The sequence below is a fragment of the Triturus cristatus genome, chromosome 7 (assembly GCF_964204655.1).
Source record: "Triturus cristatus chromosome 7, aTriCri1.1, whole genome shotgun sequence".
Lineage (NCBI taxonomy): Eukaryota > Metazoa > Chordata > Amphibia > Caudata > Salamandridae > Triturus > Triturus cristatus.
The window spans coordinates 543,302,637-543,329,481 of record NC_140590.1 but is presented as its reverse complement, the minus strand read 5'-3'; the positions used below and the strand labels follow the sequence as shown (position 1 = coordinate 543,329,481).

Sequence of the window (26,845 nt, the reverse complement as noted above, 5' to 3'; positions counted from 1 at the left end):
ATGTAAACATCACTTTTCACAGACATAGCAGCAAATTCTTCTGCATTTCATAGATTTTTGTAACAAGAGGATGCATTGGATAGCGTCACAACCTAAATTTAGAAATAATATATGAACTTCATAAGATAGGAGCTCAAGATCATTCCCAAAATGTGATCACCCCATGATGACCATGTAATTTTCATCATTTCCTTGTCTTTTGATGAACTTGCAACTTTATTAGTATTATATAATTTCAATGCTGTTATATGTATATTAATTCAACCAAGCATAAGCTTACTAATTTAATAAGCTGGGCTGCACAAAGGTGAGCTACTCAGAATTAGCTGAAGAGCTACAGTAGCTTACGAGCTACTGAGCTACTAGTTGGAGACCCCTGGACTGGAACAACCGAAGACGTCTGCCCTTAAAAAAGGGGGCATGGTGACACAGTCATATTTAAGCTCATTTCATACCCGTTTCTGCTGATCAATGTGCGCGCACACACACACACACACACACACACACTGTATGTATGGACTGGAACTTATATACACACTCAATTATGATAGTCTTGTCTAGGAAGCTAGCTGGGAATCAATCAAGCACTGACCTCGTAGGAGAAAGTCACATTTTGATTATGTACATAGCTGGATGGAATCTCTCAGCAGGGACCGAATGACCCATAAGGATCCTTAAGTATGGGGGATGAGATGTTGCCTGAAGAGCTCTATCATCAGATTCTTTCTAAAGTGGGGGAGGGAATGTGGCACGTTTGAGCTTAGGCGGGATTTCTTTGGATATTTTCCCTTTTTTAACATTTTCATTTGATGACACCGGAACATACCGTCTTACCCTGTTTCTGATGGACAGTGTATAGTTTAAGTATTTTGACCGGAAAGGAGAGAACTTTCTTTATCACAGAAACTGGCATTTGGTGTTGTGAGTTTGATGGGTAAAGGGAAGCACAGGGCGATGTTGCAAGACCACTCATTAATATTATATTCAGTAACTCTGTTCTAATATCAGAAAAGGAAGCAATGGTTGAAAATGTATCCCGAGGATGTATAAAAGAAAACGGAAATGTAATGAAAATAAGTGCTAAACTCAATAAACCTATCTTTTAAAACGAAAGCCAGTGATGCTGCCCTAGCCACAGTTCTCAAGTCACATAGAAAAGGCTCTCGTGTTTGTTTCAGACAAGGCCCGAAAATTCCCTCCAAAGATCACAGAAGAGCCACAAGTAAAAATGCTATTGTCCAGAGCAAACTCATTGGGAAAATATTATGTATAAATTCTGTTGATGATTTAAGACAGACTAAATATTTGTAAAACTAAAGCACACCTCATTGAAAGATGGCCACACAGCAGACCTTCTGCTGAAACTATTGCTCTTTTCTCATAAGAAAAGTGTTGTGCGACCTTAAAGCTTTACAGGTTGCACACTTTCATTAACATTTAGTAAGGGTGTTGGGCTCAGAAATGGACTTTGCATAAAAGAAGATAGTTTTCGGTTTAAAATTCGGTACATCAGTTCTGGTTTTCAACCCGACCTTTTATTACTAGTCCCCGCTGTGAGCTCACTGCATCCTCGCTCTGATGCCGGAGCTCGGAGCAGAGCGGAGCGTGACTCGATATTCAAGAAGGAACCTTCTGCCCACAGGAGTGTGTTTTTACCCTTCTCTCTGCAAGCTGCACCTTCCATCTGTATCATATAATAGATGGGGCCTGTGAAAGAACTATGAATGGGTTGATTGACGAGGTGGGCACTCACCTTTAAGCCACTCCATCACTTTAATAACATCTACAAACCCTAATGCAGCAAAGCGGCAGATCTAGACCACTGCCTCCCCTCCCAGTGCTCACAGGTTGTACAGTGATGGTGAGGCTACCATCCACTGCAGCTCTCCTCGATAACCCTATGAAGCTCACAAGTCTGAATGTCTTTCACTCCTGACATTGTGTGCTGCAGTTTAAAGAGCAGACCCCCCCCCCCCGCTAGGGCTACTATCAGTCCAATATTTTACCAGCACTGTTAGGATTTTCTTGTCAAAAGTCAAACACGCGAATATCGGTGGTGTCGCCCACCTGATCTGCAAACCGCAGGATGTTAAAGAATAATACAAAGCTTTTTACGTACAATCACATTCAAGTCTCGGACCCTGGTCGATGTACAGTCTAGAATACGAGCAAATGGCCAATATTTCTACACGAAAGGTGGCAACCCTGACCCTGGTATCATAAATGCTCTCTCTTGCCTTGTGGGACTCCAAGAATGGGCACAGGAGCCGCACTGCTTTGGATAAGCCTCAAGTGAGTGGTGGCCTAAGAACCTTACATCACTGACAAGAATACAGCACTTCACTCCGCATTATAGCACGGTGTACACCCTCTCTCGCTCTCTCTCCCTCTCTCGCTCTCTCTCCCTCTCCCTCTCTCCTGACCATAGTGTGCAGAGAGCGACTGTGATCAAAGGGGTATATATATTTGTGTGGACAACTTCATGTAATATGTGCTGCACAGTAAATCCGCTCTGGGTGCACGTGTACATTTTAGCTGAGTGACTGAACGTAGGTAATAGAATGGTGCAAAGTTAAGATCACTAAACACTAAGATGGCTCACAGTGCAAGCTACGGCATACCGCTTATGAGTCTGCATGTCGTGTGTGTCTGCGCATGCAAGTGCATATACATGTGTGCACTTGAGTGCTCATGTAGAGGCCAATGTGTATCCACTACTTACGCCATGCTCTGGTGAAAATCGGACAAGTCCTTCTGGGTGGCATGCAGAAAGAGAATAGTGGTGGCAGGTTTACTGAGTTCTCCATTCCAGGATGTGCTGCCCGCCTGCAACCAAGGACAGCAAACAAGAGAAAAGATTGGACTATGGAAACTATTTTAAAAAAAGGACTGTGGGAATTCACGCCCCACTAATCCTACAGCATTGAAAGGCAGTCCTGATCTGCTATTCCCTCGTTAGTCCTATTTAGACTACTTAGAACCTACAATACCAATCATGTTTACATGACTCAACTTCTTTTAATAATGCATTATGCGGCTGTACACACAAGGAATCACGCTCTCAAAATAGTCATCATGTACCTCGTTCTCCTATTTACCTCCCTTCCAAGGTTAGCCTTACAGAGTAAGAAGACCCCGTCTCGATAGCAGCAGTAAACATAGATGAAGCTCCAAGGCAACACTACAAAAGATTTGGGGGAGATCTGAGAGTTATAGATAGGGGATGTGTTGGTGTTTCCACATACTTTACTGACACGAGAAAACAGACGCAGGGTAAAAGGGGCAACAGTCCAAGGCACCTTTAAGGGCCCCCTGGATGTTGCAACAATAATGGTGTGCACAAAAAAAAGATCTTTATATAATCTGACAGAAGAGCATTCACACCTCACTGTGTTTTGTATATGCCTGGACTGCCCAACCTGAACCCTCGTGCTCTAAGGCAGTTGGTGGCAATTAAATGAAGAATAATCTGTCTAATGTCTTCTACACCAAACGATTCTCTTTATGTCTGTCTCCCTCTCTATAGGACAACCTGAGCTCTCAGTCTCACCTGTCTACATCACCTACGTATACTTCACCTGTCTCAATACAACCCCCACTACACCACTGTCTACTTCGTTCAGCCTTCTCTGTACCTCACCAGTCCATCTATCCCTTTGCTGTACCTCACATCTTTTTCACTACCTCCTCTCTTGCTACCTCCTCTCTTGCTACCCCATCTCTTGCTCTCTACCGAACCTCTCATCTCACCATTTGCTCACATTTCTTTCTTCCCCCGATTCCCTCTATTTTACCTTTCACGCTATCTTTCTCGCTCCTCCTCCATTTCTACCTTGTACTTTACATATCATTACATCCACTTTGTCTCATCCTTCTCTGCCCATCCATCTACAGTTAAAATCATCCTCTCTACCTTTTTCTTTATACACCACATAATGTTTCTGTATCTACCTCACCGTCTGTATTTCTGCATCAACTTCACCTTTCTTCCTCTACCTCAGCCTTCTCTCTCCTCCACCTCTTTTCTCTATACACCTCTTCACTTCTATCTATCTACCATTCCCCCTCCCTCTCTACCTTTCTGTGCCTCACTAGTTTCTTTACTTCACCTGTTGCTATTCTTCTTATGATGCATATCGCGCTACCTCAACACCTCTCTATGTGTATCTCAGTAGCTCACCATGTCTACCTCTCTCTACCTCATTCTAACCCATCTTTCTTTTAGCCTTACCTCTTTCTCTCTTCTTTGCTTTCTCCCTAGATCCAGCTCGCTCTACCTTACTCTAAAACGGTACCTATCTATTTTTCCTTGAGCATCTCTTGCTACCTATGTGCAATTCTCTTTCTGGCTACCCCACTTAGCTTTCCTTACCTTATGCCTCTCCCTACCGCACTTCTCTTTCTACCTCACCTCTCTCTTTTTTCTCCCTCAACTTCATCTCTCTTGCTATGCCATTCTCTCTACCACTCTGTCCTTTTGCCTCATACCCTTTCTCGTTTCTCCTACTCAGCATAGCCTGAACTCACAGTTTAAAGTACATATAGAAAGAGAGGAGGGATTATACCCCAAAATGTATTGCAAATCCTCAGAGCAGTGCTTTGATGGTCTCTGTTGGGGATAGAATGTAAGTGGTAAAGGGCGATTTATGTTTGAATATGAATATGGGGTAATTAAGGCTACCACTGCAAACGCTATGTGCACGTCCAATTTTAAACTATACTAAACTTTCACAATTTCTGTCTACCCATCTCTTCCCAACGTTGGGAGGAGCAAGCTGTTTAGGCACTGAATTCTGCATAAAATGCTGTTGCAAGACAAAACAAAAAATTCTAGCTCCAAGTACGAAAGAAATGGCTTTTGTCAATTCTAAGTGAAGTTTTCTTTTGGTACCTTTAGGCTTGCAAATGCCAGGCAGCTTGAGCTTCCGGCTGTGTTTCAAGCAGTGTCTGAAAGTTCAACGTATAACACAACAGTGCTTGGCATCATAAAAGCAAATATTAGCTGAAAATGAAAATTGCACTCAAATTTGTTCCTAACAAGGGTCACAAAATAGGGTTTTCCAGGGACCCAAAAATCTTTCCGATGCCACTGTAAGAAAATAAAACTGGTCTGCTGCGAAATCACAAGATTGCCTGGTAGTCTATTATTCCTGAAATACCAATTATAAGTAGGAAACAGCAATCTGACATTTTGGGGAAACTGCCATTTCCCAACAAGCCAGTGTGTCTATGTGGATTTTGTTTGGAAAACTAAAAACTGCACATTTTTAAATCTTACTGTTGCTCATACAGCTGTCTGAGTGTACGAAGCCCAGCAGCGCTTAAGGCTAGGTCACCAGGGATTGGGTAAGCACTGACCCCATTGCTGGTACCCTTATGTATTGCGGCATGTCAGCTGCGATGTATCATACACTCATGGCCCTATCAAACAATTCACACCAGATGACAGCCACCGGGCACGCAGCATTTCCTTGGTTTTTTGGAGACTGACTTTAAGTACATTTCTGTTATTTTGTTTTACTTATTCAGTACAGGTAGTAAGATGGCCCATCAAACTTAGCGCAGCGCAACCTGCATTTCACAAGTTCAAATTCCAGAAAAGTACAGTCTTTTGTCTTACCATTGCTGATAAAATGAGTGCAGATGGGTTAATAATAAAAAAAATGTATCCATAGCTGTTCAAAGCTGCACACTGATGTCAGGAAAGATCACAAACATTATTCTGTGAATGTCAGTCAGTGATCTTAGCATGTTAAATGTAGGAGCCGGTATACCTGATGTTGGGCAATCTCATGGCGCACAAATTCCTGCAGCAGCTGGCGGTGAACAGTGTAGCTGGGCTGTTTGCTCTGCTGTGTTGCTCTCTAAAACAAGTGGGGAGAAAAGCATGGGTTGATCCGTTTAGGCTAAAACCTTAGGTGCATTTTACTTGAAGGAGCAGCAGATTTACAAAGTGCCCTAAGGCCGGAGCGCAGAAACCGGCCACTTAAACACAGCAGACTCCCTGCAGGACCACAATAAGATGCCATGGTGGAGCAGAGGTCATGGTGACTCCTGACATCAAAGCTCTCACCTTCTTGTGCAGTAAAGAGAACTGAAGGTGGCACTGTCCCCTGTCGGGGTACGTTTCTGTCCGTGGTTCTAATGGGAACCACTGATCCTCCTTACAAGGCAAATCCTAGAGACACAGAGAGGAAAACATTACATTTAGAACGGATAGTCATTTGAACTGCATGAAAAATCATTCATGTATGAAAGGTATATACTGCAGGTGCAGTCCAACAAGAGGACTATAATGATTCAAATTTAGCAAAAGGTGCACCATATGCAAGTTGAATTCTTTTCATAAGAATAAACAAACAGTCCAAAATGATTTACAAATGTGCATGCAAGTCTACATTTTATTCTGTCAAAAATTCATGTATGAAAGGTAATACAGCAGATAACAGTCAACGCGTTTCGTACAGAACACTGGACTTCTTCCGCGCAAAAATAAAATTGATGCAAGTACTGGTGGTGCTGTTAAATCATCCATCCATGCATTAAAGTTGTGTGCTATCTTGGCACATCATACTAGTCACGTCCTATACAAGAGACCAATTGGAAGTGTGTAGCTAAATATATATGCAAAAGATGAGAAGAAAGTTCACACTCTATCCAGTCCGGGGTCGTCCAGGTAAGGAGGCCGAAGGGTCAATCAGCACCAAGGAAGGCACCGGAATCCATGCCAGTTACACCAGAGCAGTCGTGTAACACGATTATAGTCATTTAAACTGCATGGTGAAACCACTGACTAATTATAAACACACTTCTATGTATAAATCACAATCAACAAAATAGACTCCTTATGAGCACAGCCCCTGATTTTCTAATACTTCAGATGTCGTTGATGATTTTGTTAAAATCTAGAAGACAACTTTGGCATCTATCTCAGAATCTTAATTCAGACTTTGTGTACATCAGTACGAGGAACAAAGGTAATCTAAAAGTCGAATCTTTCTTTTTTACGTCCAATTGGATCTTTTGCTCAATTGCTCTATGATAAAGCAAAAACAACTGAACGGATGTCCAAACTAGTTTGATGGCTCCAGGGCACACAGGGGCTACTGGTTGAGGTGGCTGAGTCCATTTACCACGGATGTTCCGGCCTGTCCTACTAAAGACACTAATAAGTGAACACCAGAAAACTTCTGGTTTACTCAAGGAGGTAAAGTACGATTAGAAGCTCAGAACTCAACAAGTCACTTGATGTCCCACAATAACAGATTGTCGAGTCAGTTTACTTTAACAAAAAACGACTTTATTTTACCACTACACAGTGATACACAAAAAGATCCTGTTGGATGCAAGAGGTCAACAGCCATGCAATCCCAATGACTATGGAAATAACCCAGGGAATATGGGAAATTTAGGCAGATGCGGGCTCGCTTGTCCTAGTGAGCATCTTCCTTTCTAGTCAATAGTCTAGTTCAGGTTAACTGGCTCCCCAAATCCAGGGCTTGTTCTCTGCTATGAAAGGTGTATCTATGTATAATGTAGCAGAGCTTCTGTTTTGGAGCCACCAACGAGTGGAGCCCCAGGCCCCCATTCCCCCAGCCACACCTTCTCCTGGCAGCTTCCATCTGGAGCATAAAGGTCATGGTAGGGCTGGTGAGTAGGCATGATTCTTGGAGTCACCGCCTCAGTTCCAAATAAACACCACCCAAACGAAGACCACAGCCCTACGACAGACCCTTGGAGAAAGGCGAGGCAGCAGACCATAGGGAACAACAGACATCCCTAGAGCATGCATTCTAGGATCCTGTGGGCTTGACTATGGGGCTAAAGATCACAGGGCACATCTGTTAGCTCAAATGCCACAGGCCAGACCACTGCAGCAATGGTACATTTGAGGTTTAGTTTTCTTCAGTGTAGCGCAGGTTGGGGGCACACAATAACTCTGCAGATCACGACCATATGACTGGAGCTCCCTTCAGTCCACATCAGCGACCAAACCGAACTATCCCAGGCCAGGGATGATAGCCAAGGAACCTTCAAGGCTCAGATGGGGGTGACCGGGGACACACAGCAAACAGGAGGGGCTCACTACAGTGTTTCTGCAGTGCTGCTGTACCTTGTTGATTGAGGTGCAATTCTTGCTTCGGTTTCTTAGGGTCAGCCCACTTCTTTGGGCAGCTCCTGCACCATGCCACCACAGTGGAGCTTCTCCTCTGGGCAGACTACTGCAAGGATACTGCCAGCAACCTTCTCTCATCAGGCAAACAAGGATCCTAGTCAAGCCAGACCCGCAGCACTTCCAACAAACTACTGCAGACTTCTTCAGGCGAAGTTTCCTCACCTGACTAAAAGGCTGGCTTTCAAAGAAACCAGTGCTGGAACTCAGAAGATTTTCCAACACTGTACAGGGTGTCCACGTATACTGGTCAGTGAGAAGTTCTGGAGCACTGATCGAAGTTTCAGGCTTCTTTTAAACTAGTCTTGTAAACAAAGTTTGTGCATTTTATGGGTGTAGCCCTTGGACTGTGTTCTTTGTGTATTCATTCTCAGGCAGATCAGCTACTCTCTTTATCTTCAGGGGAGGAAGAGGGGTAAGAACTGGATTATCCACTGTGAGACAATTTAAAATACAGGCACACAAGGACTCTGCAGGCAGAACCCAGACGGTCTCAGTGGCCTTGGCCCAAACTTTTGCTGACTATTACTCCCAGTTATACCGAACCCGGGCGTCTGAGATCTCCCTTGTGGAGTTGCTGGGAGCGACTGGGGCGGTGCTCGGGCGGCTGGGACAGGAGGTCTCTGAGACCCTCGACTTGCCTATTACGCTGCAGGAGATTGAGGAGGCGATTAGGCGCCTGGCACCCGGGAAGACCCCGGGACCAGATGGGTTCCCTCAGGAATACTATGCTCACTATCGTGAGACCCTGGCCCCGAGTCTTCGGGACCTGTTTGCTGAGGTGGTGGAGAAGGGCTCGTTCCGGCCTGAAACGGACACAGCTACCATAGTTGTCCTTCCCAAGACGCAGCCCCCGTCACAGTCATGCTCAGACTACCGGCCGATATCCCTTATTAATACCGAGCTTAAGATCTATGCCACGGTTCTAGCGCAGCGGATACGCCCATCTCTTGCCTCCCTGGTCCACCCGGACCAATGTGGATTCATGCCGGATCGGGGGACCAGACACTGCCTGCGGCGCCTGCACCTCGCCCTGGCACACCGAGGGCGCCTTTCCCCCTATCTGGCCCTTCTGCTGGTCGACTTTGAAAAAGCCTTCGACTCAGTGGGGTGGGCATACTTGGGTGATATCCTGGAGCGCATGGGCTTCGGTCCCCGGTTCCGCGCTATGGTCGGTGTCCTGTATGCGAGCCCACGTGCCCGTGTATTGGTCAATGGGGCTCTATCCCGCCCGTTTCTCATAGGTCGAGGGACGCGACAGGGCTGTCCGCTCTCGCCCCTCCTATTCGCTCTGGCCATGGAGCCACTAGCTGTACTGATCCGGTCGGACCCCACTCTCCGCGGGTGGGATTGGCCAGGTATAATCCCTGACAAAATTGCCCTCTACGCGGACGACGTCCTCCTCTATCTTTCTGATCTAGCGACCTCGGGGCCCCAGGTCCGCCAGATTCTCCACCGGTTTGGCCAAGCGTCGGGTCTTCATCTGAACCCTAAAAAATCCGTACTGGTCCCGCTACATCCGTCGAGGGAGTGTTTCGACTGGCAATCTGACATTCCCCTCCGGAGGCTCTCCTTTAAATACCTGGGGATCTGGGTCACCCTCCTTCCGGAACTCTGTTGGGCCCTCAAAGTGGCTCCTGTAGTCAACAAGACCAGATCGGATATGCTTAGGTGGCAGTCGCTCCCGTTGAACCCGTTGGGGAGGGTCGCCCTCTATAAGATGATGATCCTCCCCAAGTTCCTATACATGTTACAGAATACTCCGTGCCCCTTTCCGCGCCCGTGGTTCCGGGAACTGGATAAGATGGCGACTAAATTTCTCTGGGGCGGCGGCAGGCCCCGGTTGGCCTTAGATCACTGCCGGGTCCCCTCTTACGACGGAGGCCTGAGCATGACTAATCTGTATCTGTATTATTTGGCCACCCAACTGCTGGTGATTCATGACTGGTTCTCGAACGGGTGGGATGATCCGGCCTATAGACTCGAGGTGCACTGTATCGGGTTCTCCTCTATCCAGGACATGCTCTATGGGGCGACGGTTCCCCTGTCGCTCCCCGATGTCGTGCGAGCCCCCTTTCTGGCGTGGCGCGCCGCCTTGCGGCATACCCGCTGGTCGGGAACGAAAACGCAGCTCACACCACTTTGGCACGGGACCTGGCTGCGGGAGGTGGCGGGCCTTGAAGGCTTTCGGCAGTGGGATCTTCTAGGGATCTCCAGCCTGGGTGATATATGGCGGGGGAGCCACATGTGTTCCTTCCAGGAGCTTCGGACCCGCTTCTCTTTACAGTCTTCGCAATTTTATAAGTATCTTCAGTTGCGTCATGCGGTCCAAGCCCATGTCCCTCTGGAATCCAGATTGCCTGCCCATAGCCCGCCCGAGGCTCAGGTGATGTTGGGATGTCTGGGGAAGGGGGGAATATCCCGCATATATAAATCCCTGATCAATAATACCACGGTAGACTGGAGCGGACTCAAACAGCGATGGGAGACTTGGGTGGGGCCACTGGACGATGCGGACTGGAGGGACGCCCTTATGGCACCCAGATCGCTTACCACTTCCGCTAGGCTGCGGCTCATCCAACTTTACTACCTCCACGCCGCTTATCTGACCCCGGACCGCTTATATCGTGCAGGCCTCCGCACGGACCCCTCATGTGCTCGCTGTGGGGTAGATCCGGCAGACTTCTTCCACATGGTATGGTCTTGTTCCCGCCTGGAGAGTTATTGGACCACGATTGAAACCAAGCTAACTGAAGTCCTGGGATGGGAGGTCCCCCATGACCCTAGAATGGCCCTGCTGGGCATAACGGATGGGCTGGACGGGTCCCGTAACGACAAATACTTTCTAACTACTGCCCTAATGGTAGCCAAAAGGGATATTGCGGCCGTGTGGTCACAGCCGGACCCGCCCAGAGGGGCTACCTGGAGAAGAGGGGTGGACTGGTGTGCTGCTCAGGAGCGGTCGGTGTACGCTGCCCGGGGCTGCCCCAAAAAATTCCGCAAAGTATGGGGGAAATGGCTTGGGGGCCTGTTTTGAGGGGTGGGGGGCGGGGGGCTGGGGAGGAGGGGTGGGTTTTGCAATTGCTTGCCAATGCGTCCATGATTGGTTTTATTGATGCCAAGTTCAGCGAACTGTTGTATGCCATACTTGATTTTGCCTTCTATAAAGAAATAAAAATTTGCTTATCAAAAAAAAATACAGGCACAATGGGGAAAGAAGCCCTTGCATTTATCAACCATACAGGTGCAGAAACTCTAGGAGAACAAAAGGGCAGGCCCAGTCAAAAGGCTAACCTTGCATTCTAAGAAGACAGCTATATCCAGACTCAACAAACACTCTACCGATCTAATTGAGGTAAAGTGTCAAAAACAGAAGGGAAAAATAAAGCAAAAGGCAGAGTCTGCAGATTTGGAGAGACGGATTTCTCCATTCTTCCCACACCTTGCAGTATGACTTTCCACAAAGGCTTCAAGAATGCTAGCAATGCACATTGCAAGACTAGCAGGCAACCTCTATTCTGTGCATCAAGTTTTCAGTGGAAATCCAAGATAGATTCCACTAAATTCATATTTCTTCACAACCCACACACTCTGGTTCATCCTACTATGTACACCAGTTCTACATAAGTGTTCCCTCCATGCACGTGTAGCAAAGTACCCTGTTACATAACACTGGGCACTGCTTTTTTTACCAGTGACACCAGTAGGCCACTCACCCTTCTGCAGGCAAAAGATTAAACAAGCATTTGCAATGCAATAGGTCTTATATTTGTGAAAGTTAGAGCTCTTGGCGTTGAAAATTATAATGTTGTTTACTTTTGTTTTTCAGTATGCAGTGGAGTGTTGATATTTGCCTTGCTCTATTGTAGGACCTCGTGGCGCTGGAGAGTCAGAAAATGGGAAATCGGTTATGAGGGAGGCGAGGCGAGTAATATGCTGGCTGCAACAAAAAAAAGTAAAAACATCCTGGAAATAGCAAACACATGTGAAAGGTAAGCAGGAACAACAAAGTTACTGCAGGCCTTGTGGCTTTAAGGTAGCACAATGACCGGAAGCAATGTCCCTCAGGGCGAAAGTAGAGCTGACGAAAGATAAGGGATCAATGCGCTGAATGGGGTTTACGAGAAAATTAAAGCAATTTAACATACGCCGTGTACACGACATTCACATTTTGTGTGCATGTGCTCGGTGGAATGCATTTTCATTGAGAACGGTTAGACAAGATTTTAGCACCCTCACTAATTGAGGCCTGACACAAGTATGGGAATCTCGAAGTTTAATGGAGTCTTTATACACCGGAGAGTAAGCTCATTGACAAAAGGAGGAAGTTATCACTGGAAGTATGGCGAAATATACTGATGTGCAAGTGAAATGTGAAGAAATAATAACTGACATAACATATTGGTTGTTTACTCTGCACTTAAAAGGTTTCTGGTGACGTTTGGTAGCACTGAGGGGGAGGGAAGAGGTAGTGACACATGGGGCAGAAGGAGGAAACAAAACAAGGGATGGTATTAGCAGGACCACTAGAATCATGTGTCACTGGAGAACCAAACAAAGCAGCAGGCTGTCTAAAATACCCAGCAAAATAGTGCAAATTACACAACAGATGAAGGCAAATGATGCAGCATATCATGCAATTAAAGGCAAATTGTGTGCCCACATTTTGTGAAATTGCTATCTAGCTATTTGGGAATTTTAACACATTCTAATGCAAAAGGGACCGTAACACTACAGAAAAATAGAAGGTTTCTTAAAATAAAAATAAACCTTTCAATATTAAATAAATCCCATTCAAATATTCAGTAACGATAAATGAGGCTGCACGCAGCCCACGCAGGGGGGCCCCATAGGAGGGCGGCCACCTTAGTGCCACATGAGAGCACATATCCTACAGGGCTAGTGTTTGGACCCCCCCCCCCCCGGGTCCGGCGCTACTGCGTCATTTCCGTCGCGCCACTGGGCATCCTTGGTTGCGGTTTGTGTTTTCGGTGGTTGTTTAAGCCATTGGTTTTGGGATTTGCCCACCTCCCAGGCGGGTGGGCTTGCCCCCTTGGCATGGCATTGCGTTGTTTGCTTGTCTAGTATGTTGGGTGGACATTGCTAAGGTGTCCTGCCAGGCAGAATGCCGCTGCCCGCGTCCCATGCAGGGGGACATCAGCAGGGCAGCTCTCTAGTGGCCGCCCGTCGGAGCCTCCCCCCCTTTTGGTCCATCTCCCTTGAGAGGCCGCGCCTTGGGGAGGGGAGGCCCCAATGGGCAGTGCTGGGGGAGGCGGGCTACTGGGTTGGGCGGGGCCAGGCCCTATTTATGCCTCCCGCCCCCGTAGATCGCCCTCTGCTTCCTGTTACGCTCCTGGCCGCGCGAGATCACTCATCGGTCGCAGTCTCTGGCGCCAGCGGTCGTCGTCCTCGTGTGCGCGAGATGTCCTCTCGTTCGCCTTGCGGTGTGTCGTCGTTGGGTCCGGCTATTTGCGGTGAGTACGGGCCATTGCCGAGTGCTGCCTTCCTCACTCTTGGTTCTCCCACTTTGGCCAGGCCCGGCGTGGCGATCCGGGTGTTTCCGTGTTGGTCGTGGGGTTCGAGAGCGGGTCTCGTTGTCGGCTCGTCACGTGGTTCTGGACATGTGCTGCCTCTGCTGTTGGAGAGGGGGGGGGGGGGGGCAGTGTGTTGCGGCGTGGTTTGTGCCGTATTGCGAGGCGCGGAGCCTCTCCTTTGATTTTCTGTCGCGCTGTTTTATTATCTTCTTGGAGAGCGAGCGGGATTTGTATATTTGAGGTTTTGACTTCAGTGGAGTTCGTTCAGAGGGTTAATGTGCCTGCCGCAAAGACCGAGTAGATTACAGAGTGCGTGTTATGTAAATGGGTCAGCGGGTTGCTGTTTTCAAAAGAGGCATCTTTTTGTTACTTGCAATTTATAACTTGGAGTCCCGATATTCTACAGTGAGCTACAAACGTCATCTAGAACTGCATGCACACCGCGAAGCATACATTATTAGAACACCGATTAATGTTGCAAAAAGGGTTAATGTGGCTAGAATTCGACTCTGAGCTTGTGAGTGTGATTCATTGTCTTCCTGGAGAGCGAGCGGGATTTGTATATTTGAGGTTTTGACTTCGGTGGAGTTCGGGCAGAGGGTTAATGGGCGGTGTCCTCGGACAGGCTGAGTACAGACGAACAAGTTACTTACCTTCGGTAACGATGTATCTGTAAGAAACATTAGTTAGTTAGATTCCTCACCTTAGAATATCCCCAGGCGTCAGACTGGATCCGGAAGATTTTTCGTCAGCAATACCCCTTGCGCGTCGCTAGGCGTCGTCTGCGGCTCCGCGTCCGTCGTCGGCGTCGTGCGCCGGGATGACGTCGGAGTACTTAGACGCCGCCCTCGCGCGAAGACGTCAGTTCTTGTACATTGCCTTCCACGCCAGGAACGCAGAGCCATGCAAAGAACGACACTGGTGCCAAAAATAAAATCTAGGGGCCTGAAAAGGAGAACCTTAACCCTAGATGTCAGTTCGCAGAACGGGGAGGATGGGTGGGTCGGTGAGGAATCTAACTAACTAATGTTTCTTACAGATACATCGTTACCGAAGGTAAGTAACTTGTTCATCTGAAAGAAACACGTTAGTTAGATTCCTCACCTTAGAATAGATACCCAAGCAATACCATCCCCGGTGGTGGGTCTGCGAACCAAGATCACACCAGAAAGTCCTGGAGGACAGAACGGCCAAAGAAGCCATCCCTCCGGACTTGGCTGTCAAGGCAATAATGCCTGGCAAACGTGTGTAGCGAAGCCCACGTCGCCGCCTGACAGATGTCCTGCAAAGGGACACCCCGTCCCAAAGCAGTAGTAGCCGCTGTGGCCCAAGTAGAATGGGCGCGCAGCCCAACAGGAGGGTCCTTTTTTGCCAAGGAGTAACAAATTTTGATGCACAAAACGACCCACCGAGAGATGGTCCGTTTGTGCACAGCTTTCTCCTTCTTAGCACCCACGTATCCAACGAAAAGTTGGTCGTCCACCCGGAACTGCTTCGTGCGGTCCAGATAAAAGGAGAGCGCACGTTTTGGGTCCAGACGGTGGAGCCTCTCTTCCTCTTTGGAAGGATGCGGAGGCGGAAAGAAGGTGGGCAAGGTGACAGACTGCCCAAGATGAAATGGAGTCACCACTTTCGGAAGAAAGGAGGGACGAGGCCGAAGGACAACCTTGTCCGGATGAACAGAGAGGAAAGAAGGCTTTGAAGATAAAGCCTGGAGCTCACTCACCCGTCTAGCCGAGGTGATGGCTACCAGAAAAGCAGTCTTAAGCGTCAGCAGACGAAGAGGACAATTATGAAGAGGCTCAAAGGGAGCACACATTAGAAATGTGAGAACAAGATTCAAGTCCCACTGAGGCATTACAAAAGGGACAGGAGGGAACGTGTGAGTAATGCCTTTTAGAAAGCGTGTACCTACAGGGGACTTGAAAAGAGAAGGCTGATCAGGAAGCCGCAAGAAGGCAGAGATGGCAGCAAGATAACCTTTCAGGGTGCCCAGGGCAGAGCCCTGCCGGGCCAAAGAAAGAAGAAACAGTAGAACCTCAGAAAGAGGGGCGGAAAGGGGATCCACAGCCTTTGCTGTGCACCATGCCACAAATTTGTTCCACCGGCAGGCGTATACCGTCTTTGTGGAGGGACGCCTGGCTGCCAGAATGATATCACAGACTTCAGGAGGCAAGTCAAATGGCATCAACTGTCGCCGCTCAATCTCCACGCATGGAGGTGGAGGCTGGAGAGGTTCGGGTGGAGGACCGTCCCCTGCTGCTGCGACAGAAGATCCTCCCGAAGGGGCAGACGTATCGGAGGATCGGTCAACATACTGAGTAGCTCGGGATACCAGTACCTTCGTGCCCAATCCAGAGCCACCAAGATGACTTGGGCCCGGTCGTGCCTGATCTTCTTCAGCACTCTGGGCAGAAGTGGTATAGGCGGAAAGGCGTACAACAGACCGCAACTCCACTCGTGACGAAAAGCATCGCCGAGCGAGTGCCGCCTTGGAAATTCCAACGTGCAGAACTGCTGACATTGCGCGCTCTCTTCGGTGGCGAATAGATCTAACCAAGGCTCTCCCCACAGCTGAAAGAGACCTTGCGCCACTTCGGAGTTCAGACGCCATTCGTGATCCATCATGCACCGGCGGCTGAGTTCGTCTGCTCTGGCGTTCAGAGAGCCCGCCAGATGTTGAACCACCAGGGTGACGCCCTGGTGTTCCAGCCATGTCCAGAGGCGCAGAGCCTCCTGACAAAGGGTCCACGACCCCACCCCGCCCTGTTTGTTGCAATACCACATGGCGGTGGTGTTGTCCGTGAACACCTGCACGACACTTCCCCGGACAGAGGGAAGGAAGGCTTTCAATGCAAGTCGGATCGCTCTCAACTCCAACAGGTTGATGTGGAGACGAGACTCCGCCGGAGACCAGAGGCCTCTGATCTCCGCCTCTCCCATATGGCCACCCCATCCCAGGAGGGACGCATCCGTCACTACGACATGCTCCGGTTGGGGAAGGGAGAGGCTTCTGCCCATGACCCAATCGCGGTCCGTGAGCCACCACTGCAACTGCTGTGCAGTGCCCTCCGAGATCAAGACATGGTCGGACAGGTTGCCGTGATGCTGGGCCCACTGAAACTTCAGGTCCCACTGCAGAGCCCGCATGCGCCGCCTGGCGTGATGCACTAGTAGGATGCAGGAGGCCATCAGTCCCAGAAGCCGCAACACTAGCCTGACCGAAACCCAGGATAGAGGCCGAAAGATGGGAATCAGGGCCTGTATATCCCGGACCCGCTGTTCCGGTGGATAGACCCGGAACTGCGCCGAATCGAGAACCGCTCCGATGAAAAGGAGCTTCTGAGAGGGACTCAAGTGTGACTTCGGCACGTTGATGGAAAACCCTAGCAAATGCAGGAGATCCGCCGTAGTCTGGAGGTGGGAGACGACTGCCTGGGGCGAGCCCGCCTACAACAACCAGTCGTCGAGATAGGGGAAGACTGGAACCCCTGATCTGCGCAGATGAGCTGCGACCACCGCCATCACTTTCGTGAACACCCGAGGGGCACTGGTGAGGCCGAAGGGGAGCACGGTAAACTGAAAGTGCTCTTGGCCCACCGTGAACCGCAGGTAACGCCGGTGGGCCGGCAGGACGGGGATGTGGAAATATGCGTCCTGCAAGTCCAACGCTACCATCCAGTCTCCGGGGTCTAGGGCAGCTAGAACCTGAGCCAAAGTCAACATCTTGAACCTTTCCTTCCGGAGGAAGGCATTGACGTTCCGGAGGTCCAAGATAGGGCGTAGGCCCCCTTTGCCCTTCTTGGGAACCAGAAAGTAGTGGGAATAACAACCACGACCTACTTCTGGACTCGGAACGCGCTCGACGGCCCCCTTGGCCAAGAGGGCCGAAACTTCCTCGTGGAGAAGATTCAAATGATCCCCCGAGATACGGTGGTGCTGCGGTGGCATGGCTGGAGGGGTCGTCTCGAAGGGGAGGGAGTAGCCCTTTCGGACGATTTGCAGCACCTACCTGTCCGATGTGATGGACCGCCAGTGGAGCAGGTGATGGCAAACTCTGCCGCCCACTGGCGTGGAATGGGCCTGAAAGCTCGGACTAGGAAGGCTTTGAGGCGGATGCTGCCGGGGTGGATGTGGGCTGACCTCGTCGTCCTCCAGAACCGCCTCGGCGGAAACCACGTCCGCGACCGCGCGCAGGTTGGTTCTGCGGCTGGTGGCTAGGCGCACGTGAGGAGGCACCCCTTCCTTGGCCACGAAAGGGGCGAAAGGCGGAAGATTGCGACCGCGGGGCCGAGAGGCCCAAGGACTTGGCCGTAGCCCGGGAGTCCTTGAAGCGGTCCAGCGCACTGTCCGCTTTCTCGCCAAACAGGCGAGTGCCATCAAACGGCATGTCCATGAGAGTGCTCTGGACATCGGCCGAAAATGACGTGGACCGCAGCCAGGAGTGACGTCTAAGCGCCACTGTGGTAGAAATGGCCCTACCCAGCGAGTCCGTGGTGTCAAGCCCACAACGTATAGCATGTCGCGCGGCATCCCTCCCATCGGCCAGAGCCTGGGTAAGTCGTGTCCGGACCTCCTCCGGACACAGGGGCAGCGCGTCCTCCACCGCATCCCACAGAGAGTGGGAATAACGGTCCAAGAGACAAGCGGTGTTCAAAGACCGCAGGCCCAATCTAAGGGAAGAGAACAGCTTCTTGCCAAACTGTTCTAGTCTCTTGGAATCCCGGTCCGGCGGGGCAGTCGGGAAAGAGGATTGGGAGGTGGAGGCCTGGATAACCAGGCTCTCAGGGGTAGGGTGTTGGGACAGAAAACTGGGGTCGCCCGGAGCAGGGCGGTGGCGCCTGGCGACGTTCCTGTCCACAGGGGGAACTGTGGAGGGCTTGGACCAGGTGCCCTGCAGAACGTCAATGAGGGCCTCATTGAATTGCAGCAGAGGCTCAGTGGAGCTTGCTGCAGACTGAAGCACCTCAGTAAGGACGTTAGTCCTCACAGCCACGGCAGGCAGCTCGAGCCCAAGGGCTGCGGCCGCCTTGCGCAGCACCACAGAGAAGGCAGCGCCCTCCTCCGAAGCCACAGTCGGAGGAGAGACAAATCCAGTGTCTGGAGAGGTATCCAGGCCACTGGCCTCCCCCAGTTCATCTGCCCAGTCCTGGGACAGTTGAGCCTGAGCAGCCATAGGATCCTCGGATCCCTCCCAGTTGTCCCCATCATCCGACTCCTGGTATAGAGGAGAAAGTAACGGAGCCGGGCGGTAGACATAATGTGTCTCTAGCAGCGCCGATCTCGGCGTCCATCGACGCCGAACCGGCGCCGGGCCCGGAGCGGGACTGAACTGGGGTACGACGTCGAGCGGCGTCGACGTCGGCGTCGGGGGTGGTACCGGTGTCGACGCCGGCGGAGGAGGCGTGACGAGGTTGACCGGCGTCGACGGGGACTCGAGAACGGGTCCCTCGGGCGCTTGCGGCGTCGAGGCCGGAGCCGTCAACGGCGCCGGGGCCGGAGCCACCGGCAGGCAAGGCAGCCCAGTCGGGTCCGCGGGGCCCGAAGGCGCACCAGCGGGCGCCGACGGCGGAGCCAGGTTCCTCATGGCCGAGAGGAAGGCACTGACTTCCGCCGGCGTCGCGTTAGTCCCAGGGACCGGAGGGTATGGGGACGGGCGCGGCGCCTGCGGCGCCGCCAGAGCCGCGGGGGTGGAACCACCCTGACCCTCGGCCGAGTCGCGCGACCGGCGAGGGGAGTCCGAAGAGCGATGTCGCCTCTTGGACTTCTTCGACTTACCCGAAGACTTGGATCCCGACGACCGATGGTGACGTCGGCTGCGGCTCCGCGACCGATCGTTGGACCTCCTCCTGGACCGGGATCGAGAGGCGCGCGGAGCCGAATGGCGAATCTCGAGAAGCTTACGGGACCGCTCCCGTCTAGCCTTCGAGGTCAGGGCCTTGCAGTCCGAACACGACTCCGCGTCGTGATCGAGGCCCAAGCAGTAAAGGCACCGGCGGTGATGGTCCGTAACCGACATTAATCGGTTACAGTCCGTACAGGCTTTAAACCCAGGCATCCTACCGGCACCGGTGTCGAGACACGATCAAAAAGGATCAAAAAAGTTAGTCAAAAATTGACTGAAGGGGTAGCTCTCCCGGATCTGCGCTTACTGGCGCAGAAAAAAGAAGACCTGACGTCAGCGCGCGAGGGCGGCGTCTAAGTACTCCGACGACGTCAACCCGGCGCACGACGCCGACGACGGACGCGGAGCCGCAGACGACGCCTAGCGACGCGCAAGGGGTATTGCTGACGAAAAATCTTCCGGATCCAGTCTGACGCCTGGGGATATTCTAAGGTGAGGAATCTAACTAACGTGTTTCTTTCAGATATGCTGCTACGAACAGCAAGCTCATTGCAGCAGACATAATTAGTTTCCATTACACAGAACTGGCGACTGCCGTTTATTTCCCAGCGTTTCCCAATCATTACTTTAAATGAGTTATTTGGCAGTGTGATTACTCACAGGCTCGTTTGTAGCCATATTAGTATAACGTGAATTTCTAGTGTGCCTCAAGTATGGAATGATAATGCTGTTACTGCAGATGAATGCTCCAACGTTAAATAAATACGCTACACCACACATTTAATTTCAATCCTAAAAAACGTTTACCAGAAGGTGGATTAGGAGTGCATCGGGATTTCTACATTATTAGTTATGTGGCTTCAGAATCTGCGAGAAAGCAAACGAGGAGCGTTGTTGTGTAATTGTCCCCAGTACTACACCAGGTTTCTAGTGCCAGACTTTCCTTTTGCAAACAACTGTAATCCTGAACTTCGGCCCAGCGTAAGAATGCATGGTTTGCTAAACGAAAGGCTGGGAAAAGAAATGAAACCAAGTAAATTGGCGCCCGTCTACACGCGAGACAAACAGGCGGAAATATCGGGAGGCACGAGATGCGTGTGGGTCAGCGGTTTGCTGTTTTCAAAAGAGGCATCCTTTTTGTTACTTGCAATTTATAACGTGGAGTCTTGATATTCTAGAACTGCATGCACACCGCTAGCAGGCATTATTATAACGTTCCGGTTGTTGATCTGCATTGTAGTTCCACACCGCTACACAATTGCTTTTGCCACATGATGGAAATGGGAGCATCCGCATAGTACCTGTATTTGTAATATGAAATGTAGCCGTGGGCGAAAATGTTATGGCCCTAGTCCTTCCGTCACTTACCAATCTCTTTTATTCGGCCTACGATTCGTTCAGGAATAAGCAACGTCGATACAATAATCAAAAGTGGTTTTGATAAAAATGAAATGATGTAGAGCGTAAACAAAAATGACGCTTGACTCTTAATATAGCTGCTTTAGTTTTGCAACGTGATGGTACTAATGTTATCGGCCGGTGAATGATGAAGTACAAACCCTGCCGAGATTACGTCCGTTATGAGGGTGCGGGGGGGTAGGAACCTGTCATTATCGTAGAAAGGGTTGCGTCTTCTACCTCACGGTCAGTCCCTTTGAACCTGTTCAAGGGTCAATTTTATGGCCCTCACCCCAGGTGAGTAGAGGAGAACCAACCGCGCATACGTCACTGCCCTGGTGCCGCTGAGTGTACCTCGCTGTAATGTGTCCACCCTTCCATAACGTTACTGCTAACCCCCCCTACACTGTTCGGACAGGATCCATTTGAGGGCAGGCTGCACACTGCCCTTCACACCCAGCAGGCGCTGCTCTCATAAGACAGTTATTCCTTTCAGGGGCTCACCACCGAACTCTGTTATCTTGACATGCCACCACGTTCAGCTATCTTGTCCCCCGTCGCGGTTCCCTGCCGTCTCCTCCTTCCGGGTTTGGAAGTTTATTATGCTTAAGCACCGGATGCTGCGTTTCTTTCCGTGGCAATTCCAGGCCTCACATAAATGTCTAGATAACTCTGGGGATTCGCATCTTCCTGGAGAGAGATCAGGAATTTGTATAGTGGAGGTTTTTGACTTTAGTGTAGTTAGTGCAGAGGGTGAATATGCCGGCTGCAAAGAACGTGTGCCAAGTAGATTTCAGAGTGCGTATGATGTCAATAGGTCAGCGGGTTACTGTGTTCAAAAGAGGCATCCTTTTGTTACTTGCAATGTATATCTTAAAGCCCTAATAGTCAACAGTGAGCTACGAACGCTCATCCTAACTTTTGGGATTTCTTGCCCTGCGCAAATGAGTTAATTTCTCTCAAGTTCCCTGGGAAAGGTTTGGGGCCAGGGTGATATATGATGAGTCTGTACTCATTACGGTTTATGGCAAGCGTTTTGAGAAACATATGGCTAGCTAGGGCTGCAGGCAGACAGCATTCCTTCGTCCCAGAGCATTTCCAATGTGCATCTCCTGTGCAATTCCTCCTTGGGGGCGGCCAGGAATATTCAGACAATGTGGTGGGGCTCTCGCATTGCTGTTGCAAATTTAGGCATGACCAGCATTGGGAAGCACAATGGGTCTAGCTTTTAGTAGTTTTACCTTTTGGCCAAGGGTCGTTTTCGTTAGCCAGATTCGGAATAGCTGGTTGCAGGACACTAGAGGCGGTTGTGTGTATGTTCAAGTTGGGGAAAGTTTTCTTGTGATACAGGCAAACTTGCATTGGGGTGCACCAGTGCCATTTGCCCGGTATCGGCCCGGCATCATCGTGCATAGGCACGCACTTAATAAGAATAAAAACCCACATTTCTTATGTCCTTATGCAGTGTTTGAGGGCTAGTGGTTTTACACAACTTCAAGTCATGATGATGATAATTTTTAGAGACCAGTCTAATACCTACATGAGACTCCTGCACCACTGGCAATACATCAGCTTTTCATATGTACACATGTAGGGCTTCATCTTTGGGTTGTCAGTTAAATTAAATTTTGAGGGGCAGTCGTACCTGCACTGCACGGTCACAAAAGTCGTGAGGCCGCTTCACTCAGCCATGTCTCTGGAACCATGCAATGCCGTGGCTCACTTGTATATCCTTGTGCCGGACACATATTCCTCCCTCTCCAGCATGTTGTGGTGATTAAATGATTGAATGAATGAATAAAGTCGCATGTTTTTTGCTCAAACAGAGCAACAGTTACTAATCGCAATGACATGGGTTCACACGCACCGGAAGGCGCTTTACATAGGTTCTCTGGTATCATTGTCCCAAAATCCAGCATTTATTAGGGTTATCCGGTATTAGGGGGGAATCTCTTTGGCAGTAGCTCCATGCCTGTAGGTCCATTCAAGAGTCGCCATGTTACAGGATGCTTCTATTAAGCAGCATCCCCTGCCTGGACAACCATAGTTACGTGGGGGAGGAAGCTGACTTCTAGCTGGGGGGCTGATGTCCCTCAATGGTGGGAACAAGGTGTTTATAGCGCTAATGGCTGCAAGGTTGAGGAAATGGAGGCAGGGCCCCTATTCAGGCGAAGCTAGGTAGCTGGAATTATAGGGCCCCTCCCTGTCCCCACCTACGGGTCCGTGACAGAGTTCTCACAGGCAGAAGTTTTTTATGTGCATGACTGGCACGAGGAAGAGATATCAGCCTAATATTCGGTGATGGTGAAGTGTGCAACAGGGTAATACAGCAGCAGCTCACTAATGGTAATGAAAACATTAGGGGAGTCTGCCAACTAAAAGAAACCCTTTTTAGTGATGTTGTAAGGGTGGTGACCCAAGCGGCGCATGGTGAAGCTTCGCAGGGGGGCCTATTGGGCTGGGATCGGAATGCTGTGGGTCAGAGGGACGACCATGGGTGGTAGTTTCGCTCTCACAGGTTGAGAAGAAGATTAAGAGACTTGTACTTGGTTGGTGTCAATTTGATTAGGGACTATGTTCTCCGCAAGCGCATGTGCCACCTGGCCAGAATTGTTGCATTTTCAGTATACTACTACACCAAAGCCATATTTGTGCTGTTCGCCTGGTTGGTGTCCTGTGTCAGAGAAGGGCAGATCCGGGCCTCCCGTCCCCGGGCAGTGCTCTCGCTAGGTGCCGCTGCTATTTGGGGGGCCTTTGGGGTGCATCTTGATGATGGCACCATGGGTCAGTGAGTGGGTGCTAAGTTGAGGCGAAACCGGCACAAGCCAGTTCCCCCCCTCAGCGCAAGGTGTGTACATCACGCAAGGCTTTTGGTTTACAGGCGCCCATCTCTACTACTTACGGTGCCAGGCTGTCAGACTGACTGGGTATATATATATGTATACCACTGTGACATACTACTCTAACAGGTTTCAGAGTAGCGCCAGGAAACCAATGTGGTACGTGTGCCCTACAAATTTAGTATAACATAACAAATGTTGGATTGGATTTCATAGTCTTTTAGGAGCAGAGCATAATGTGTTTATGCACAAACTGAGAGATCCGAAAACAGAGCTTGTGGAACCACACAGGATGTTTCACAAGGTGACAGCAAGCCACACTGTTGGAATAAACAATTAATAAAAGAGAAATTACACTATTTTGAAATTAATTAAATAGGAGTCAACAAGTTTTACGATATTTTGGACTAATAGTTATGGTTAAAGGTGAGATAAGGTTACCTCGTTTTACAAAATCAATTCTAAGAAATTGCAGTTTCAATTTGTATCAGCTAATAACATTTGCAGTGCGTACGATTAGCTAAGATTTTGTTCAAACTGAGGGAGAGCATAGCGACCATAGGTAATAGTGGAACCAGGGAAAGCTTTACAAAGCAGTGCTGTAGATTTCCTGTAGAATGCTGTATGGATAAGCTTCAGGGATAAGGCCCTGACCTTTCACCCCTCGAGGGACCATCACCAATTGCGAGCAAACAGGTGAGGAGCATACTAATCCCCCAGTAAGTGTAACTGCGATGCAAGAAGTTTGGTAAACACAGCGTTAGAGCACAAATAATGACAAGGGGTTATAGACCATTTGGCATCCCCAATATCCTGCCAGGGGATATTGTTCACCGCCGGTTCCAACAGACTTGTCTGCCCCACGGGCTATCCTTCCATGGCCTAAAACCAGTGACTGGAAGGGGCATCTTCTTCGACCTGTGTCGAACTGGGAAAGGAAGGAAGGCGGGCTTGATAACCCTTACTTCTACCTGCGTTGGCACATCTTGTCAGGAGTGATTGTCAAAGGTATTGCACTTCAGCCAGTCTAGGTTAACACCCATCCACTCCAAGCTAATTGTTCAAGGTGATATTGGGCCGCATATACACAGCCCAGTATTGGCCCCTGGGGTTGTCAGTGTCGTGAATTACTAAATTCTACTGAACTGGAGGTGTAACCGGGTTTTACACTAGCAGAAGTTCGGGAGTGCAAGCCTCCACCTGGGGGTGTGGCTGGCTGAATTTGATGAACTAGTTCAAACGTTTCACAGCACTACACGTGGGAGAGTGTCAATTACCTGTGCATACTTCAACCAGACACCCCAGAATGGCATGCCCTCATCTACATGGTAATAATTGAGAGAGCAGAGAGCGACCATACCTCTTGAACTTTGCACTTAAACTTTCTAATAATGGAAAGGGCTTAACTCCTTCTGAAATGAGCATGACCAGAGATGTGCTGCTTTCCAAAGAGATTTGACAGGTTAAAGGGGCAAAGCTAGCGGAAAAGCCAGTTGTATTGTCATCAATTAAGGCAGACGTGACCCAGGTATTGGCAAGATAGAGACTCTGCCAACTATGAAGATTTAAACGAAATCATAACTGGGGCTCACAACAAATTATTTGATAAAATAAGAAGTTTCTTTCTCAAGCCACTATGTCGGTGCCACGAATTACCTATAGCGCAGCAACACTGGTATAACAAGGACTGTAGGCAAACCTATTAACTCCTTGCAGCAGCAATAAAGTCTAAAATCTAGCTTCTATTCAACAAGCAAGGAAATTGTATACACTGTCCCAGTGGAGAGCAAGAAAAGATTGGGATGAACAGCGGGACTAGTATAAGACTCTATCATCCAATTTAATGTAACTTAATTTGCAAGTAGAAAGGCTAAAACAAGGAGATGTGCTAAGATATGGGTCAGTTTGAGGTAAACAATAGGATAATACAATGTGAAAGGAAGCAAAAGTAGGGGGTTAATGGCCGATAAGGTAAACATGGCAGAGTTAGCAGTTTTATCGATTTTTCTTTTATTTGCACTGGCATGCTGTAGGAAGGTGAGATTGTCTCAATGACTCATTCGCCAACAATGCTGTCACCAGCTAAGGTTTGTGGCATTAACCATTCAGAGACAGTGACATGAAGCAGCCAGGGACAGTGAGCATACGTTTCCCGTGTGCTGGGTGAGAGTACAAAGACAGAGGCTGTTGCCCCCTACTGTCTGATGCTCACAGCTTTTAAGGGCCCATCCCCTCATTAGATACCCGTGATGTCAGCTTGTGTTTATATACGTAGGGAAGGTGGTTAACTCACACGTTACCTTCACCTTGCTTTATTGTGCTGTAGCTGTTGGAAACACACTTCTAAGCCAGGAAGGGCCCTCATTTGGCCAATTGAAAAATCATTATCGGGTTGCAGGTCCATAAGCGCCTATTTCACCTATGCCTTGTTACCCATGCCATATTTTCCAGCCTGAGAAACAGATTTAGGTGTTGCTCTTCTCGCTCAGCCTTTCCTTGGAGCCAAGGAGTTGGGAAACGTTCACAAATTTTGGCCCTCGAGCTGGGAGATATGTATTCTTCAGCAGCTCAGTCAGTCATATTGGCTTTATACGGAGTCAGGATAAAAGGCGTCCAGATAGCAGTTACGTTAAATGTTTTGCCCTCGGCAGTGGGGCCAAAAGACATCCTTGCGTCAATTCACTTCTTGTAGAAATCTCTTTTGTTGGTCTGCTCTGGGCTTCTGAGTAAAGTCGCAAATTTATTGCTGTTATTTACGGGTTACAGAACAGGACCCATAATTTGCCCACTAAAGCTAGCTCGCAGGGGCAGGGCACCTATAACAACGAAGGGAGGAAGGGGGGGCTCTGGCAGCGACGGGAGCCTCCCCAGAGCTGTGGCGGAGTTACAGGGCGATCTGGAGGCAGAAGGGTACAGTAAGGGTACCTCTGCGACAGTCGGTACAGTAAGGGTACCCCTGTCCGGCACAGTAAGGGTGCCCGAGCCAAGGTCCGGGAGCCGAAAGAGGTTCTGGGAAGACCGCGACGGCGCCCCGTTAGTCCTTCGGGCGGTTGGG

General features: G+C 49.5%; 1 protein-coding gene across 4 annotated transcripts in view; it reads right to left on the bottom strand.

Annotated features, from left to right (window-relative positions):
• The window catches only part of UNC13D (unc-13 homolog D), a 697,875-nt gene that overhangs the window by 392,090 nt on the left and 278,940 nt on the right, over positions 1-26,845 (bottom strand). For all 4 annotated transcript variants that reach the window (XM_085616967.1, XM_085616965.1, XM_085616968.1 and 1 more), the window contains exons 11-13: positions 6,074-6,178; positions 5,775-5,864; positions 2,723-2,826 (exon numbers count right to left, since the gene is read on the bottom strand). In XM_085616967.1, coding sequence (XP_085473093.1) covers positions 2,723-2,826; positions 5,775-5,864; positions 6,074-6,178 — 299 coding nt within the window. The remainder of the gene's footprint in view (positions 1-2,722; positions 2,827-5,774; positions 5,865-6,073; positions 6,179-26,845) is intronic.